Consider the following 18490-nt stretch of genomic DNA (forward strand, 5'->3'; position numbering starts at 1 on the left):
CGCCACGTCCGGCGGTGGCGGATGCCGGCGGGCTCCGGTGCGCGGCCATGGCGGCGGCGGCGGCGCACAGCGTGCGGGTGCTGCGGGAGCTGAACCGGCAGCGCGCAGCCGGGCAGTTCTGCGACGCGACGCTCGGCGTGGGCGGCCGCGAGTTCCGCGCGCACTGGCCGGTGCTCGCCAGCTGCTCCCGCTTCTTCCGCGCGCGCGGCCCCGGCGGGCCCGTGGCGCTGCCCGACGGCCTCGCCGACACCTTCCAGCTGCTGCTCGACTTCTTCTACACGGGGCGCCTGGCGCTCACGGCGCACAACCGCGCCCGCCTGCTGGCGGCCGCCGAGCAGCTCGGCGTGCCCGACGCCGTGGCGCTGTGCCGCGCCTTCCGCCCGCGGCCCCGCCGCGCCGCCGCCGTCGCCGCCACCGCCCGCCCGGAGCCCGCGGCGGCCCCGCAGCCCGGCGGGCAGGCGGTGCGTGAGGGGAGCGGGAGGGGGACGGCGGGGCCGGGGCCCGGCGGGGGCGGCGCGGTGACGCCGCTGTTCCCTCGCAGGGCTCCCCCTCAGCCCCGGAGGAGGCGGCGGTGGGTGGCGGCGGGCGGGGGGACGGCGGCGCCGAGCCCCCTCCCGAGGAGAAGGTGCTGCGGAGCAAAAAGAGCCCCCCCGCTCCGGGAAAGGCGCCGGGGAGCAGAAAAGGTACATCGGTGCCGGTCGAGTGCCCCACATGTCATAAAACGTTCCTCAGCAAATATTACCTTAAAGTGCACAACAGGTAAACGCTCCGGCTTCTCCTTCCCCTTGCGCGCGGGGGGACGTGCCGTCCCCACGGCTCTGGCCCTTCCCGGGGTGGGGGAAAGGGCGGCCTCGGTTCTGCCAGCTTGTCCCAACACCTCGGCATCACCCGGGGTGGCCAAGGAGGGTCTGTTCTGCCCCTGGGGTCGCTCTGGCCTGGGGGAGGGTTATATGTCAATGACAAGCATCCCAGAGCTGCAGTGACTGTCCTGAGCTGTGGCTCAGGAAGGCCATGTGAGGGGCTCCTTGGGGGCTGCTCTAGCTGCAGGTGGGCAATGGCAAATTCTCCTGGGCTTTGAGAGTGTCCTGGGCTGGTGGGGAGTGCTGGAGACACACGGCTGGGCTCTGTGAGGAGCTCCAGGGTGGATCACTGAGTGCAGGGCATGGCCCTGCAGTGAGAGCTCAATCTTTGCTTCACTTGTGTTGGGGAAGAATCTTGGCCCTGCAGAAATGGTGTTCTGTGGAGCACAGTGGGCACTGACAGCTGTGCTGTTGAGGGGACTAAAAAGTGTCATAAAAGCAGCTTTTGGGCAGCTGTGAATAGTAGCACTGCTGGGGTGGGGGGCATTACCCACCTCACCCTTTCCTGTGACCTCCTGGGCCTGTTTGTGCAGATGCTGTTGACAGGCAGTGATGGGATTCTGTATTTGCTTACCCCAAGGAAACACACTGGAGAGAAGCCATTTGAGTGTTCCAAGTGTGGCAAATGTTACTTTAGAAAAGAGAATCTCCTGGAACATGAAGCCAGGAACTGCATGAACCGATCGGAACAGGTACGCCCAGGAGCTGCCCTGCTGGGCTGGAGTGTGCAGCAGGGGAGTTGAAACCTTTTGCCAGTCCCAGTTCCAAACAGAACCCTGCCAGCACCGTGTGGCACGTGTTCCATGGCTGGGACCTCCACAGCCAGGGCCCCTGTGGCTGGGACTCACACCTGATACACAGCACAGCCCTCACTTGTGTTTCAGCACACCAGGACTCTGTACTGTAAAAGATTTGGCTCCTGTGGGTGTGGGTTCAATGCTGTAGCTGGGTGCCAGTGCCATGTGCTGGGCAGGAGGCTGAGCTGTGGGCTCCAGGTGAGGCTCTGGTCCTGTGGAAGCCAACACCACCCCATCTCTCTCAGGTGTTCACGTGCTCGGCCTGCCCAGAGGTGTTCAAGCGGCGGATGGAGCTGCGGCTGCACATGGTGTCACACACTGGGGAGATGCCATACAAGGTCAGCAGGGCATGAATCCAGCATCCCTATAAACACTGGCATGGAGCAAGGACAGGCCTTTCCCTTCTAGGGCAGCCCGGCCCATCAAGAGCTGAGTGCACCAGTTCCCTTCTCTGGTCCATGACAGCCCACTTAGGGTTGTTCCCTGTCTCTGAACCAAAACGTGATCCAGGGAAGCACTACAGCCAAAGGCTTCCCATGGCTGTACCAGGAATCTGTGTTCTACTCCCTGGCAGTTGGAAGCTGACCCCATTCTCCTGTCTCGCAGTGCTCCTCGTGCTCACAGCAGTTCATGCAGAAGAAGGACCTGCAGAGCCACATGATAAAGCTGCATGGTGCCCCCAAGCCCCATGCGGTAGGGACCGGGGGTTTTGGGGAGGGTGGGATCCTGAGTGTGGACCTGGTCTAAGGAATGGCACAACATTGGCTCTGTCAGTGAGGGGTGGGGCACAGAGCTACTGGAAATGGGCTCTGTTGGGTGCAGGAGCAGCCCACAGATCCAAGCACTGACCAGTACTTCATCTCTGTTGGGCTGTCCCATCTTACTGGGTGTCTGTGAGCTGGGGGTGCTGCCTTGGCTTCCACAGGGAGGTCCCTGGAGCAGCTGGGGAAAGGCTGGGTGTGAGTGGGTCTGGGGTGGGTGTACCCCAACCCTAACACCCTCCTCTCCTGTGGCCTTGCAGTGCTCAACCTGCTCCAAGTGCTTTCTGTCCCGGACAGAGCTGCGCCTGCACGAGGCCTTCAAGCACCGTGGGGAGAAGCTGTTTGTGTGTGAGGAGTGTGGGCACAGGGCCTCGAGCCGCAACGGCCTCCAGATGCACATCAAGGCCAAGCACAGGTACAATGTCACCCATGTCCTCTCTTATGTCACCGTAGCTCTCCTGGCTGCAGTCCCTGCCCCACAGGCCTGGGGGTTGGCTGAAAGTCACCCTCTTCACAGAGGTGCTGGGCTGAAGCTGGCAGAGGTGACAGTGACACTCCTCTGCCCACAGGAATGAGAGGCCCTATGTGTGTGAGTTCTGCCACCACGCCTTCACACAGAAAGCCAACCTCAACATGCACCTGCGCACACACACCGGCGAGAAGCCCTTCCAGTGCCACCTCTGCGGCAAGACCTTCCGGACACAAGGTACCCCTGGCTGTGGCAGGGTTAGGGCTCCAGCATCCAGGAACCCCAGACAGCAGCCTCCCCAGGGGCAAAGCCAAGCTCCTGTGAATGCAGGCTGATACTAAGAAAAGCATGTTCCTGTCACCTGCTCTGCTCTCATGGCATAGAATGGGAACAAGCTGGTGTTGCTCATGACCCTTAGCTGGAGCAGGCTGTTTGTGCTGCTGTTGCCTTCCCGGCCAGCCTGACAGCCCCTGGGATGGGGGTGCATGGGCTGTGCTTCTGAGCAGCCACTCTCCCTGTCTCCCCGTTAACGGCAGCGAGTCTGGACAAGCACAACCGGACGCACACCGGGGAGCGGCCGTTCAGCTGCGAGTTCTGTGAGCAGCGTTTCACGGAGAAGGGGCCGCTGCTGAGGCACGTGGCCAGCCGGCACCAGGAGGGGCGGCCCCACTTCTGCCACATCTGTGGCAAGACATTCAAAGGTAATGTGGGGGCTCTGCAGGAGCTGCCTCCTTGCCCTGCGTGGGTTGGCATTGCTGTGAGCTGCCATGACATGGAGCTGCTGCCAACAGGCTCTCGTTTCCCTTCCCAGCGGTAGAACAGCTGCGTGTCCATGTTCGCCGGCACAAGGGAGTGAGGAAGTTTGAGTGCATTGAGTGTGGATACAAATTCACACGGCAGGTGAGGCCTTCCCCAGCTCCAGGGAACCCTGCTGCATTGGGGAGCCAGCCCTCACTGGGTCTCTCCACATTCCCCTTCCTTTGCAGGCTCACTTGAGGCGCCACATGGAGATCCACGACCGAGTGGAAAACTATAACCCTCGGCAGCGGAAGCTGCGGAACCTGATCATCGAGGATGAGAAGGATGTGATGATGGTGCTGCAGCCACCACCAGAGCTGGAGGTGGGCTCAGCCGAGGTGATTGTGGAATCACTGACCCGTGGGTCACTGCCTGAGGAGGTCCCTGCACAGAAACTCTGCTCAAATGAGAACTTCTCCCCTGCGGATGTGATTGAGCAATCACTGATTATAACCACAACGATTCCTGAAGACTGTGAGATGTAGGCCACCCATCCCCTTCCACTGAAACACAGTAAAGCATTGAGCTGAGCCACTTTCTGCCACACTTGTTCTTTTAGCCTCCTCCCCTCCTTTTCTGCCAATCTCCCATCCCAGGCTGCAGGGAAAGAAAGTCACCATGACATTGTGATTGTCAAATGAAGAAATGTCTCAGAACAGTCGCTCCAGTGTCCATGTGTGATGTGCAGTGGGATGGGACTGACCTCCCTGTGTCATACTGTGACTCACTTTCTGATGCCTGAGGAGCTGGTGCTGCCCTCCCCTTTCCTCCAGCCCTCTCACCCTGCCTGTGATTAAAGCTCACCTTCCCCCACAGAGAGCGGCTCTGCCCATTCCTTAACTCCTCTGTTTAACTGGTGCCTTATTTTTCCTTTGTTTTGTTAAGCCTTTGTCAGTTGCTCTTTCCTTACCCCATTAAAGGCAGGGCATGAGTCTTGTCTGCTCAGAACAGAACACACCTCAGCAGCACAAAGTGCCTGCGTTCCTGTGCTCAGGTCTGGGGACATAATCTGTCCCAAATAACCCAATCCAGGGTCGCTGGGAGAGTGAGAACCATGCCCTGAGTGGTGCCAGGGTGGGCAGAGATCTCTGTGTGTACCCCCACACCCCAGAACTGCAGCTGTGCTCTCTCCCCTTTCTCCCTCTACTCACCAAGGAGGCAGACAGGCTCCGATTTAAGCATATCTGGAATGAGAAACTACCAGTAAAATCTCATTCCAGCTCCCTTCCCCTCACAGAGAACAGAATTGTGTAACAAGTTTTATTTAACTTGACTGCTGCAAGTAAATTTAAAAACAAACTATGAGAATAAAAATACATTATCTGCTAATGTAAAATGCCTTTGTTTCAAAGGATGGAGTTCAACTGTACTTGAGGATTCAACACAATGAATTCTACAAAAAATAAATACAGATCTGTAGCTGCTCAGCGGGTGGGACTGGGGGTCCAGCAGCGAGCACAGCCTCGTTATTTATAGCTCAGCAGAAATGCCTGGAGCCGCGGCGCCGTCAGGAATTGGCCATTGCTCCCAAAAAAAGCAGCAGCTGCCCCGAACTGCGGGCCCCTGTGCCCCCTGCTCTGTCCAGGGGTGTGACACCACGGGGCAGCCGGGCCCTGCTGGCACACCAAGGCACTGTCAGTGATCCAGGCTGGAGAACAGCCCGGGCTCCCCATGGCTGAGGGGGGCAGCAGCATCAGACAGCATTGAGGCAAAACACGTTTCTGTAAAGCTGTGAAGATGCTGATGCTGTGGAAATGGGGCTCGGATGCTCCTCGATCCAGGGGTAAGCCTGGAGGAGAGAGATCGAGTACACGGGGTTTCCATCTCTGAATTCAGCTTAAATGCAAATTTTTCCTCTATTAGGTAAAATTTAAAGACCAAAAAAGCAAATGCATCCAGCCACACCTTAGTTTCTGCCACACTTCAGGGTTCTCCAGAAGGTGCAGCACTTGCTCTCAGGGAGCCATGCTTCAGGTTCAGCCATTTGCTTTCTTCCAGAAACATTCCACAAGTAAACTGCACACAGCTGCTCTTCAGCAAAGGTAGATAAACAGAGCCCACTGGCCAGGGCACTTGGGCAAGTATAAAGGCAAATCTTACACAGGCCAAAATAAAACTGCAAAACCAAAATAAAAAGAAGAAAAAAACCCTAAAATAACTACCTTTCAATCCAACACGTGCACGGGAAGCCTATCTCCCTCCGAGGCACAGAATACGGGGGGGGGGTGTCCAGACCACTGCCCTGCCAGACAGACCCCTCCCAAGACAGAAACGGAAGGAAGGAGCTTGGTGCCAAATGAAGCGTTACAGGGTGAAGGAGCTCCCAGTGAAAGGTGTCTGTAAGCAGCGGTGCTGTGGCGTGGCTCACCACGAGTGCTTTCCCCAGGATCAGCTCTCGGGTCCCTGCGGGCAGCGCGGTGCCGTCTCCCACCCTGAAGGGCTGAGGGAAGCAGTGGAGGCCTCGCTGCCTGCAGGCCCACAGCATCACATCCAACGGCCAGAGTTCTTGCTCCCTCTGTGAACAGCATGGGTTTGTTTCCAAGCACTGGTTTGCCTCAGCCTTCTCCCAAAGCAGCCCAGGTTCTGCATGAGGGATTCTGTCAAGCCGCTTCCTGCGCTAAGGCAGCTCATTGAGGTTCTGGTTGTGAAGGTTTTGGTTCTGCCTGCTCAAGCTGATGGTGTTGTCCAGCGTGATGCTGTCGTCCTCCTGTGTGGTTTCTGGCATGAACTGCCGGAAGATGCTGACGCTGCCGTGCCAGAAGATGGGCTCAGGGAGCTGGCCCACGACACTCCACGTTCGTGTCTCAGGGTCGTAGGCTTCCAGCACATCCGAGAGTTCAAAGGTGTTGTCGTAGCCTCCCGAGACATAGAGCTTCCCACCGAGCACAGCCACACTGCCCCCAACGTGAACCTGCAATGCAACAACAAATAAATACACACCGTGACCAGGGGTGTTTGCCTGATCCAACAAGGGGGTGGTGGGATCTGAGAGCTGTTTCTTAGAGGGAGCTTCATGGTTGGGCTCTGCACCAGTGCTGCCCACTGAGCTGCACATCCAGACATGCCATCACATCCAGGACTCTCTTCCCAGTGACTCCAACACACTTAAACCAGCTCCACACAAAGGTTTCTGATTCTAAAAAGCTCTTAGTTTTCCAAAGGTAAATGAAACTAATTTATAACACTTAAGACATCCTGGAAGTGGGAAAATGTCCTACCTGGAGCATGGCAGGGATTTTATCCCATTCGTTCTTTGATGGATTGTAAACATCCACTTCAGCCGAGTCATCTCTGGGGAAGAGAACACAAAATTACTCTTCTGCATTCTAGAAACGCTGCTTGGGTTCTTCATCAAAGCCAAATTTAGATGGGCAGGGGGAGAGAAGAGCTGGGGAGGCAACATAATCCCCCAGGGCTTCTCTTACCCACCCTGCTCGCAGACAGGAGGGCGACAGTGACAGGTGAGGGACGCTTGTGACTCAGAGACATGCGCTGCTGACACAAGAATGCGTGCAGGACAAGGTCAGGGCAGCTGGAGAGGAGCTGTCAGTCCTTCCAAGACAGTCCTGGTACAGATGGGATCAAGATGCTGCAAGGCAGCTCTGGGCAGGGTCAGCAGCCAGACCAGGGGCTCCTCTCCCCACTCTGGGTCAGCTCTGGGGCAACTGCAGAGAGCACCTGAACCTCACTCCTGTGCTTTATTTACAGGTATAAAACTAGTCCCAGCACTCAGAGCCTTTAGCCTGAGCTATTAAACCAATTTGCTACTTTTACTTGCAACCCACTCCTCTGTCCTCCAAAGATTATCCCACAGCTCCACACAGAGCAGCAGCCCACGCTCACACAGCACATGAAATGAGGGAAGAACACCTAACCCTGATCATTTCCTCACTGACTTTTGCAGATGCAAAGTGATCTGAAAATTCTGAAGTGCCAATCATCAGTATTTTAAAATGGGCAAGAAAACAGAAATTCTATAGAATCAGGTTGTGACAAAGAGCTGAGCAGCTGCAACACCCTGGCAGGACAGACTGAAACCAGCTGACCAGAACAGCCGCCAGCAAGACATTTGGCTGGACCCAAAAGGATCAAATAAAAAGTCTTGGGCCAAAGCTGTTACTTTATGCAAAGCCAAGAGGAGATTAAAAAAAGAGAAGTGCCTGGGGGCCATCACAGAAGTCTCTGTTTGCTCAGAGTCAACACAGGGAGATGAAATGCTCCAGCCCTAGCATGCCTTCCCGTTTATTTTTAATTAAGCGGATAACTGAAGTATTTGCGCCACCAGGACAGCTTCAGATGGGTAATTAAGTCCCAATTTGGAAAGGTGCTTAAAAATAGTGACCAATCACTTCATCTTCAGCCCTCTTATCTCTGCTGAGACGGAAGACGTCCTCTCCTGCACTAGAGTTTAACGTTTTCTTGGAGCTTATGTGCTTATTTATAGCAAAGAGGGGGGCTGAACCAGGAGCTGAAGAAACCGAGAAGCCAATTTCCAAGCAGCCCTGCTGACTTCAGATGGATTTACACGTGTCTGCTCCCCAGCCCTGGGTTACACTCAGACATTTTCACACAAGTTTATGGGCAGCTCTTTGAGACGCACCAGCACAAGGAAAGAGGTGTTACAGCCCTCCCTGCACCATCAGGGGAAGCACTGCTGTGCTGTCCCAACCTGCAAAATCCACCTTCCCAGGGAAGCTGTGGGCTCTCCTCATGGGGAAATGGGGAGGGAGGGAAGCGATTGCTCACACTACTCACCGTATGAAGTACATGAGGCCATTAAGTGTGACGGTCTTCGGGGCAAAGGACCAGGGGGGCAGGTGGCCACAGTTGACAAGGGACCAGAGATCACTGTCAGGGTCATAGCACTGCATGACCATGGACTCTTTGCCAGCCAGGGAGCCGATGGCGAAGAGCTTCCCTCGGCAGGAGGTGGTGGAGCAGTTGTCCATGGGATACAGCATGGGCTGCAGGGCCTCCCAGCTGTCCAGCGTGTGGTCATAGCGCTCCGTGCTGTCAGAGGCAACCACGTAGAGCAGCCCGTCCAAGACCGTGGAGCTGTGGTATTCCCTGGCTTTCAGCATGGGCGACACCTCTGTCCACTCGTTGACGCTGGAATTGTACCTCCAGACACAGTCGTACAGCCTGGAGCCGTCCGAGCCCCCTGTGGCACAGGGTGACACGTGTCAGGAGCCTGGCTCCACAAAGGGAAAGGGGACGGAGCAGAGGGTTTGGCTTGGCATGTGTGCCACAAGGATTTTAAAGGAAGTTTTGCACTGCTTCATTCCCAGCAAGCCAGGGAGGATTCCTCCCGTGTCGTTCCTAGTCCTTATCCAGCTGTGACTCAAAATGAGTCTTCCATGTTTCACTACCATTGTCCTCTAACACCCACTTCTCTCCCATTTTACAGCCCCTGCTCTGTCACTGCCCAAAAGCTGCCAAGGCAGCTTGGGAACCTCCCAGCCTTGCCTTTGTCACACTGACACACACCAGACCAACCCAAAATCCCCAGCAGCAGCCTGCACACAGCTCCCAGCAGGACTGACCTGCCTGGGATCACTCCAGGAAGCTCCCACAGGATGTAAGAGTTTCTGTAAAAACATGCTGCATCCATGTGGTAGCCTGTCATTTTTACAACCCTGTCCTCAAAGCAGGTCCTTGTTTTCTGCTTATGACTAGAGAACACACAGTTTTCTGTTCACCTGCATTAAGACTTGCTCTTTAAAGCTCTGCCAGTGTGTCCTGCACACTGAGGGCACGCTGTTCCACAGCACTGGGTGTGCTTTACAGCTGTCACAGAGATGTAGTTCAAAGGAGGTATCTGCATGCAGCTCAACAGCCAAATTTACATATTGGTGTCACCTTGACAGAAGTAATTGTAGCCCCAGTAAGGAGGCAGGCTTTGTGCAGGGGAAGGTACCGTGACTCATGGGGGCTGGCGAAGGAACCTGGGGCTTTCTGACATGCCTCTGCCTCAAGCATGTGATTCAGGGGGCTCTGAGCCTGAACACCTTCTTCAAAGAGAGAAACTCAAAACCTTCTTACATCACCCCTGTCCTCAGTGACAGTTAAAAAGTTCTAACTACAAGATCTGTGACTTCTGCCAGCATGCTCAACAGCATTAGTCATGACAAAATAGCTCCTGGACTGAGACCAGCTGCTAAATCCAGCACCGACTCCAGGAGTCTCCATGCCTGCTGGCAGGCTGCAGGCACCCAAGCCAAGTCCCGAACTCCCTGCCACCCAGGAAAAGCCAAGTGTCGCTGCTACAACCTACACATTTCCAACAGAACCCTCACCCTGGTGCTTACCCTCATTCCCTGCATGCCTTACCAGTGACATAGATGTCGTTGCCCAGCGCAGCGACGCTGTAGCCCCCTCCCAGGTGCTCGGGGAACTCGGCCAGGTAGCGCCAGTGGCCAGTGCGTGGGTTGTAGCAATCGACGGTGACAAGCTCATCGCAGTCACGGTCGCAGCCACCAACAAGGACCAGGATCTCGGCGAGGCCAGTGGAGGGCCGGGGCCGCATGCGGGCACAGGGCCCGCGGTCGTGGCGGTCGAGGCGGGCAGCCTGGAAGTCGCGGGCCTCACGCAGGAGGCGCAGGCAGGGAGGGCAGCGGGCCACCAGCGGCTCGCTCTCCACGTGGGCCAGCAGGTAGAAGCGGCGCACGAAGGGCAGGCGGACGTGGGCCAGGAGCTGCGGCAGCAGCGGGGCACGGGTGGCGGGGTCGGCGCGCACCCAGCGCAGCGCCAGCTGAAAGGCGGCCTCTTCCTTGGGGATGCAGAGCCCATCGTCCCGCAGGTAGGAGAGGAGGCGCGGCAGCGGCAGCCGCTCCAGCTGGGCGCCCAGCTCGCCCACGTGCCGCAGCACGAAGCGGTGGGCGGCAGCCGCCAGCTCCGGGCAGGCGAAGGCCTCCGCGAAGTCCTGCATGTCCAGGGCGTTGGCGGGCTCCAGCTGCCGCGCCAGCCAGGCACCGCACGCCTCCTTGACGGCGGGGAACTGCAGCAGGTCGGCGGCGCGCAGCAGGCGCTCGGCGATGTCGGGGCCCAGCCGCCCCACGCGGCCGGTGTAGGCGAAGTCGAGCAGCCGCCCCAGGCACTCGGGCTCGACGCCGTGCAGCCGCACACGCTCGGCCCGCGACTCGCGCAGGGCCCCGCCGAACATGGCGCGGAAATATCCCGAGGCTGCGGCCAGAACGGCGCGGTGAGCCCCGAACTCTCGCCCGCCGGCCACCACCGTCACGTCCAGCAGGCTCCGCTCGGCCCGCAGCGCGCTCAGACCCCGCAGCAGCGACACCGCGTGTGCCGGTTCTCCCGTCGCCGCCGCCGCCGTGGCTGAGGCTCCCGCTGCCGTCCCGCCGGTGCCTGTCGCCATACCGTGCCTGCGGGAGAGCACCTGGATCACGCCCTGCGCGGAGCCGCCGGACCGACCCCCGAGCGATTCCCGGGGCGGGAGAAGGAGGTGGAGATCAGGCAAGGAGGCGGCGGGTGGGCTCGGGGAGCGCGTCCCGACCGGGATCTCCCGAGAGCGCCCGTTGCGTAAGGCGGCGGCGCTGGCAGCGCGGCCCCGCTCAGGCCGGTCCCAGGGCCCCGCAGCTACCGCGCCCAGCCCCGCGCCCTTGGCCCTGGGCTGGCGCTCAGAAGGAGCCGCCCAGTGGTACCGGGGGAACACAAGACCGTCCCGAGCGCAGACAGCGCTGAGAGAGCTCCACTCCGAGTCCGGCTCGGGTACCGCCGTTAGCGCGGGCGGAGGGTCCGGTCGGGGTTGAGGGTCCAGCTCGCCGTAGACGCTTCGGCGCCCTGCCCGTCCTGCCACCGCCACCAGCCAGGCCCCGCGGTGAGCCCAGGGCCGGCCTCTCCCGCCCGGGCCCACAATCACCCCGATAAGAGCCACTCCCGGAGCGCACTCACCGATCCGCTCTCCGCTCTCCTCCGCTTCCCGCTCCGTTCACCGCTCCCGGCACCGCCCCCGCCCCTCCGCCGCTCCCAGCGCGCCCCGCGCCCGGCACTGCGCACGCCCGGACTACGGCTCCCGGCGGCCCCGCGCGGGCGGCCGCCCCTTCGCCGCCTCCCGCCGGCACCGAGCGGCTCGCGGTGTCGGCACTGCCCGGCTGCCGCCGCCGCCGCCCCGGCCCCGCCCGTGCCCGCGCCGGGACATGGACTCCGACTCCTGCGCTTCGCCGTTTGCCCCGGAGGTGAGCCGGAGTCCCGGGGGGGAAAAAGGCAGGGAAGGGAGAAGCGGGGAGGGAACAGGAGGGGAGGGGGTGCTTGTCCCGCTGCCCAGCCCGGTCTGGCCCGTCCCGGCCCTGTTCGGCCGCCGGTGCCCGCTGCCCGTTCCCCGCCGCGGGGCGGGCGGGGGGCCGGGGCCATCTTGTGCCGCCGGGGCGAGGAATGGCGGCGGCGCCGCCCCGCCGTGCCCTCCGCGGGGGGGCTGTCTGGGGGCCCGGTACCGACAGCGGGGGGCGATGGGGGGGCGGGGGGCACTGCCCGGTTCCGCCGCTGTGGGGGCGGCGGGGCGCGGCGGGAGCGGCGCCGCCTCCTCCCACCGGCGGGCCCGGCCCCGCGGCCGCCGCTCACCCCCGCCCCCCGCAGGACTTCTCCCCCGGCTCCCGGCGGCACCGCACCGTGGAGGACTTCAATAAGTTCTGCACCTTCGTCTTGGCCTACGCCGGCTACATCCCGTACCCGCAGGAGGTGAGTTCCACCGGGCTGGGGGCACGGGGTGGGCACCGGGCTGGGGGCACGGGGGGCACCGGGCCGGTCTGTCAGACCGACCGCTCCAGCGGTCACGGCCCCGCGCCGGGCCTGAACAAAAGGGGAACCGCGGCGGCTGGAGGCTCTGGGGACGGGGCGGGTGGTGCCCGGCGTGGGCGGGGTGAAAAACGTCGGATCCGGCATCGCTCCTGCTGCTCCCCGGGCCCCGGAGCTGCGGTCGGAGAAACCCGGGGGGTGGCGTGTGGGGAAAGCGCGAGCGGCAGCGCCTCGGGAGACAGGGCTCAGAGGCTTGGGGACAGGGGACAGTGCCTCAGGGCTCAGCGGCTCAGGGACAGGGGACAGTGCCTCAGGGACAGGCTCAGTTCCCCAGGGGACGGGGCACAGTGGTTTAGGGTATGGCACTCTGGGGAACAAGGCACAGTGCTTCTGGGACAAGGCTCAGCTCCCCGGGGGATAGGGCACAGTGGTTGAGGGGACAAGGCTCAGCATGCTGTGGGACAGGGGACAGTACCCAGGGGAAAGGGCTCAACCCTCAGGGACAGGGAACAGCATCCCTGGGGACAGGTGACACCACTCTAGGGCACAGGGCACAGCATCTCAGAGATGGGTCAGAGTGCCCTGGGGGACAAGGGACAGCACCTTGTACTGCATGCGAGTCTGCTCCGAGTCAAACTGTTACCTGAATGTGTTCCAGGAGACGCCGCTGAGGAACAGCCCCAGCCCTCCCAACAGTACTGGAGGCACGATTGACAGCGATAGCTGGGATCCCCGCTTCAATGACACCCCCTCCTCTGTCTCCCTGCCCACCAAGAACAGAAAGAACTTTAGTCAGCTTAAGCGGGCAAAACCGTATGGTTCCCTGTTCCAGCGGGCAAAGGCCAACAACTTCCTGCCAGAGAGAAAGCAAATCGATAAGATCAGGAAGAAGAAAAAGCTGAAAAGGAGGGAAACAGAGGTGTCTGCAGAGGAGGACTATGAGGAGAAGCTGCTGGACCTGGAGGCAGAGGACTCTTACGCAGAGACGCCGATGAGCCCCTCGTCAGAGGGGGACCCTCAGTCTGTGACTGAGCACTGCTCGGTGTGGGACTCTGACACCCCGTCCAGCGTCTCCTACCCCGCTGTGACGGCCGAGCAGACGGTGGAGATCCAGAGCGTGGGCAAGCGAACGGTCATTCGGCAGGGCAAGCAGGTGGTGTTTCGGGATGAGGATGGCACTGGTGATGACGAGGACATCATGGTGGATTCAGGTAGGTGGCCTGGCTGTCCAGGAGGATTAGCCAGGTGGAAGTAGTGGTGCTTTACTTGTAGCCTGAGGATAATTTTGAGGAGCACTGCCTGGGTGGAATTCAGGAGCAGTTGGGTTTTTGGGGGGGAAGGGAGGTGGGTTGGCTCTTTTGTGCAATAAACTGAGTGAAAAGCTGCAACTTTATAGAAGCAGCATCTCCTCGATTACGGCCTCCTGTGTACTGCTGAGAGTCTCTTCCCGTGCAAGAGAGACCTGGAAAAAGCAGCAAAGTGCCTGTCTTTGAAACCCAGGTAGTTAATTTAGCATGAAAGGAGAGAAAATTCCTGGTGTGAGAGGCATCAGCCGCTAAAAACCTATCTTTGCCGTTTGTCTTTGCAGATGACGACTCGTGGGACCTGGTCACTTGCTTCTGCATGAAGCCTTTCGCTGGGCGGCCCATGATCGAGTGCAACGAGTGCCACACTTGGATCCACCTCTCGTGCGCCAAAATCCGCAAGTCGAACGTCCCAGAGATCTACATCTGCCAGAAGTGCCGGGACTCCAAGTTTGACATTCGCCGCTCGAACCGCTCCCGGACGGGCTCGCGCAGGCGCTTTCTGGACTAGGGGGAGGCACGTGCTGGTGCTCTGTGTTGGTGGGAGAGCCGTGGGTGCCGGCTGCGAGGCCGGGGAGGGCTCCCCTGAACTGCTCTGCTCAGGCAGGAGGGCTGCCCATCCGGCCTGTGGCCCGGGAATGAGGAATCGCCGAGCCGCGGGCAGCCGGAGCTGGGAGCGGCCGACTGGGCAGAACTGTGGCGAGAGACTCTCGAGGGACAGACAGACAGACAGACAGACAGAGCTCTCTGAGCTCAGTGGAGTTTTGTCTGGTTACGATGACTGGGTGATGTACTATACCTTTGCCAAGTAGGTTTTCTCATCCCATTGGGAAGCTGCAAATCTTCTCTGTGCTAGAAAACTCCTCCTCCTCCCCAAAGAGGGAGGGGAGGAGGAGGGAGTCTGTGTGAAGAGTCTGAAGAGTAAATGGCCCTGTGTTTTAAATTCAATGTGATATTATACCTGCCCATTTGTCCGTATAGATCAATCTTAGGTATCCTGAGACTCCATAGGAGTCAGCCTCAGTGCTGTGGCCTCTGTGTGATCTGCTGCTGCTTCCACGGGCCTGAGCATAGGGGAGTTCTGTCATTTGGCATCATCCAAGTGCAAACGAGACTCTGGGCTCCCTCCTGTGCCAAGGGACAGCGCCCTGGCAGGAAGGAGCAACCCTTTTCCTGGACAGGCAGCGTGGGGGATCAGTGGCATCAGATTCCTTCCTAGAAGGTCTCTTCTTACAGTGGTTTTTGTGATTTATTTGCATGAACAGCTCAAATGTGTGTATGGGGGGGAAACTGCTCCATTTCCTGTCCCTTCGTTAACCTCTATGGTGCTGTTTTAAGAAGATGACTCTCCTTTTTCTCAGCCCAGAATTCAAACATGGGCTGTAAGAGGGGCTAAAGGAAATGTAGAACCTGGCAGGTCTGGTTTGGAATTTGATCATGTCCATCCAAGTATGACAGCTGAGTTGATTTTTGCTTTTGCTGTTTGTTTTTTGGAACTGGACTGTAACCAAAAAGCCAGAATCTTTATTCTGTTGGTAGCAATGACAGATCAAATGCAGGCAATGCAGCTACAGGATGAAGTGCAATGAGGATCTGTCTGGAGTGGACAGGAGAGCATTGAGGCCCTGGCCAGCACTGCAGACAGGACCTCCTGGGCCTTAGCCCATGGGAAATCCCTTCAGGACCACGATGGGAAGTCACAGCTCATGCACAAGGCCAGAGAGATGCTGGCATTGTTCCTCAATGGCCAGACAGATCCACATGGATCACACAAATGGGGTTGATGCTTCGAGGTGTGTCTGTGAAGTTCTGCCTGAAGAACAGTGTGTGCTCTGCCCAGGAAGAGGCTCAGAGAAGCACTGGCTGGCACAGCAGCTGAGCCAGGCCAGCTGTGCCAGCAGGAACACGACCCCAGGAGCTCTGCAGTCACACAGCATTGGAGCACTGCCTTGTCTGAGGACTGGCTCACCAGGAGATGCATCCTGGTGATGACTGAGGGTCTTGCTAGCACACAGGGGCAAGTACCCTCCTTCAGACATTGGCCCCAGGGCTGCCAAAGCCTCAGCAGCCCAGTACCACAGCGCCCTGGGGCTCCACGATGTGGGAAAGGGCGACAGAAGTGCACAACATGCAGCTGTTCTCTCCTGGTTCTTGAAAAAAATCTCGTTCCACCAAGCTGTAACACCTGACTGGGTTTCAGAAAACCAGCTTCTGTGAAATCTCTCAACCATGACTGTGCTGTGCTGCCTTCAGAAGCTATGTGGAACCACGAAGGAGTTTGCCAAAGACTCGCTCCCAATGGCTGTCTGACTGTCCTTTGCAGCCAGAAAAATAACCAAAGTTCTCCAGTGCTGCCATTTCCCCAGAAATGCTTTGGAAGATCCCAGCCACAACTGCACAAGGGTTGGACCTGGTCTGAAATTCGTATCTCTTGTGTTTACAGCATGTCTGCAGTTCAACTGGACCTCTGTGGACTGTGTTCCTGAAGCTTTTATGGGAGAAATGGTGCACTGTCAAGTGAACTGGCTCTTTTTCACAGAGGTTCAACACTAATCAATGTGACTGACTCTTGTTCTGTCCCCTTTTTGGATTTATCCCAGTGGATGGTGTCCAGCACGTTACAATATCAGCAGAGAGAAATAAAAAAGTAACATCTCCATTCTTAAAAGGTTCATAGAGGTTCATCACTTTCAGCCATGTATAATTATAGTTTAATTCAGAACTTTATTTTTTCATTAAAACTTCTAATGAACCATGTTTTTTTCTTACATGTGAGACAAATGAACAATGAGTTTGTTATATTCCAAACTCAGGAGTCTGCTGTTATGATTTATTGGTTTGTGAGCTGTTGTGCCAGGCAGCAGGAAGACTTAACACTTGAAGTGCTCTTCCCAAAACAATACACTCAGGTGGGGATAGGAAGAGCTGGCAGGGATCCCCCACCTTTCTGTGGAGCAGCTGCTCCTTGCTAGAGTGTGGGACATGGTGATGGAGCCCTGGGCTGAGCAGGGAGGAGGGTTGGGAGGGAGGCACTGCTGGAGTGGCTGCAGACAGCAGGGACACTGCTGGGAACGTGCCAGGGGCTGCTGAAGGGTGCAAGGACTGAACTGGGAACAGGGCTCAGGATGCCAATGGTGTCAGAGTGGTGCTGGCAGCAGGTCCCTGCAGCCTCAGACACAGCCCTGGGGCAGCACTGCACCCCCTTGCAAGGACTGCAGGTTTGGCCAGACCCAAACCAAGCCCCTGTGAACTCTCTGTTGAAAGAAAACCTTCCCTCCCCACCACTAGGCACACCAAGGACTCCACACCACCCTGCAGCTTGTGGATGTGCCACAAGCCCACAGGCAGTGCTGCCATCAAAGCAGCAGCCTGAACACCTTGGCACACTGAAAAGGCAGCTCAACCTTTTGGAAATGGCACTAGGTCATGCTGGAAGCTCAGTTCTGCTTGCTTAGAGCTTCTGTTTTAATTCTGTTGGTAATTTTGAATTATAGAGAGTCATAAAAAGAAGTCCCAGGGGAGTTGTGGCTGTAAAATGGCAGCTACTCACAGCAAGGATGTGGTGGTGAAGGCTGTGGTTCTGCAGTGGGGATGTTCTTACAGTTTTGGCAAAACGTGGCACTGACAGAAAACAAGGAAGAAAGGAGGAGGGGGCTGGGGAGAGTGACTGAGCATGTGGCTCTCAGGGATGCTCTTGTGCCATGTCCTAGTCCCTACAGGCTGGCTCCTCACTTCTGACCATACACCTCACACAGTGACATCAAAAAGGAACTGGAGGAGATTTAGATTTCTGCCGTCCCACCCAGCAGAGGTCAATAAGTTGGATGGGATGGAGAGTGCTGTTATGTTTACAAACCCTTGCTTTCCAGGGGTTTCATCTCAGGAACCTCCTACAGATGCAAAGGGAATGGGAGCTGCTTTTCAGCTGAATATAATTTATTGCACATTTTACATTTACTTTGAGATTGACAGAACGCTGGCCACAGGTGAAATAAAGCCCTGCACCAGGAACTGGTCACAACTGAAAAGTTTTGGTTTTAATAAAAACAAATGAACACCCCTTCATAATATGAACTTGTTTTTTCCAGGGGAAAGCATTTCTTTTGGAAATCTCATTCTCCTGGTGCAGTGACCTGAGCACAGAGAACCACAGCTGCACAGAACAGGGGCCAGGTCCATGTCAGGAAAGGAGTTATGGCAGGAGTTGTTGAAAGCAACTCTGCACTGCCAAGACATGGATGTTTTCCCCTATCCTGTCACCCATGAGCAATGAAAGCTGCTCTGGACTTAGCCAGAGCAAAACTATGATCAAGGAACAGCCACCACGATTCCTTGTCTCTCTGCAAAAGCCTCAGATGTGCTGATGTACCCAGTGTGTAGCAGATTCTACAAAGTGCTGTTTCCAGCTGCTGTATCACCAGCCCAGGACTGCCCTTCTGCTGGAAATCCCTGCCAGGGCTTCTAGGCAAGATAAAGCCAATGGATCTATGCTGTAACTGCTGCTTTTCAGAAAGAGCAGATGAGTGTTACATTTTCAGCTCTTAATCCATTTGGCCTCTCTCCTCACTTTGGTATGGCTTACTTTATGAACTACATTTATTTTTACTAGAAATAAATTAGATGGGAAGAGATAGTTGCAGCATCAGAATCAAATGAAATTAATTGCCGTCCTTCTCCCTCACTTTTCTCTTTTCTGGAAATCCTTGACAATACATGGTTGTGGGTGGCAGAAGAATTAATAAAACTATGATAC

The 18490-nt window shown here is 57.4% G+C and overlaps 3 protein-coding genes across 4 annotated transcripts; 2 read left to right on the plus strand and 1 right to left on the minus strand.

Annotated features, from left to right (window-relative positions):
• The first annotated feature begins 47 nt into the window (after window positions 1–47).
• ZBTB48 (zinc finger and BTB domain containing 48) lies at window positions 48–4980 on the plus strand. Its single transcript, XM_059487720.1, is given in 10 exon segments — window positions 48–551; window positions 554–759; window positions 1441–1552; window positions 1903–1995; window positions 2264–2350; window positions 2679–2833; window positions 2988–3124; window positions 3424–3588; window positions 3699–3787; window positions 3874–4980. Coding segments are annotated over 10 exon segments (1845 nt in total). The 3' UTR covers window positions 4171–4980.
• KLHL21 (kelch like family member 21) lies at window positions 4932–11657 on the minus strand. The gene is made up of 5 exons (XM_059487633.1): window positions 11594–11657; window positions 10016–11064; window positions 8441–8846; window positions 6904–6976; window positions 4932–6596 (listed from the first exon to the last, which is right to left on the minus strand). The coding sequence occupies exons 2-5, from the start codon at window positions 11055–11057 to the stop codon at window positions 6303–6305; spliced, it is 1815 nt and encodes a 604-aa protein (XP_059343616.1). The 5' UTR covers window positions 11058–11064; window positions 11594–11657; the 3' UTR covers window positions 4932–6302.
• Window positions 11658–11768: 111 nt separating this feature from the next.
• On the plus strand, window positions 11769–16545 carry PHF13 (PHD finger protein 13). Of its 2 annotated transcripts, XM_059487379.1 has the most exons (4): window positions 11769–11877; window positions 12275–12376; window positions 13092–13644; window positions 14022–16545. In XM_059487379.1, exons 1-4 carry the CDS (start codon window positions 11839–11841, stop codon window positions 14246–14248), a joined length of 921 nt encoding a protein of 306 aa, XP_059343362.1. In that variant the 5' UTR covers window positions 11769–11838; the 3' UTR covers window positions 14249–16545. The 2 variants fall into 2 exon arrangements, with proteins under 2 accessions (XP_059343362.1, XP_059343363.1); XM_059487380.1 differs by lacking the exon at window positions 12275–12376 and having other exon boundaries at window positions 11798–11877.
• Window positions 16546–18490: the final 1945 nt, after the last annotated feature.

The sequence above is a fragment of the Ammospiza nelsoni genome, chromosome 22 (assembly GCF_027579445.1).
Source record: "Ammospiza nelsoni isolate bAmmNel1 chromosome 22, bAmmNel1.pri, whole genome shotgun sequence".
Lineage (NCBI taxonomy): Eukaryota > Metazoa > Chordata > Aves > Passeriformes > Passerellidae > Ammospiza > Ammospiza nelsoni.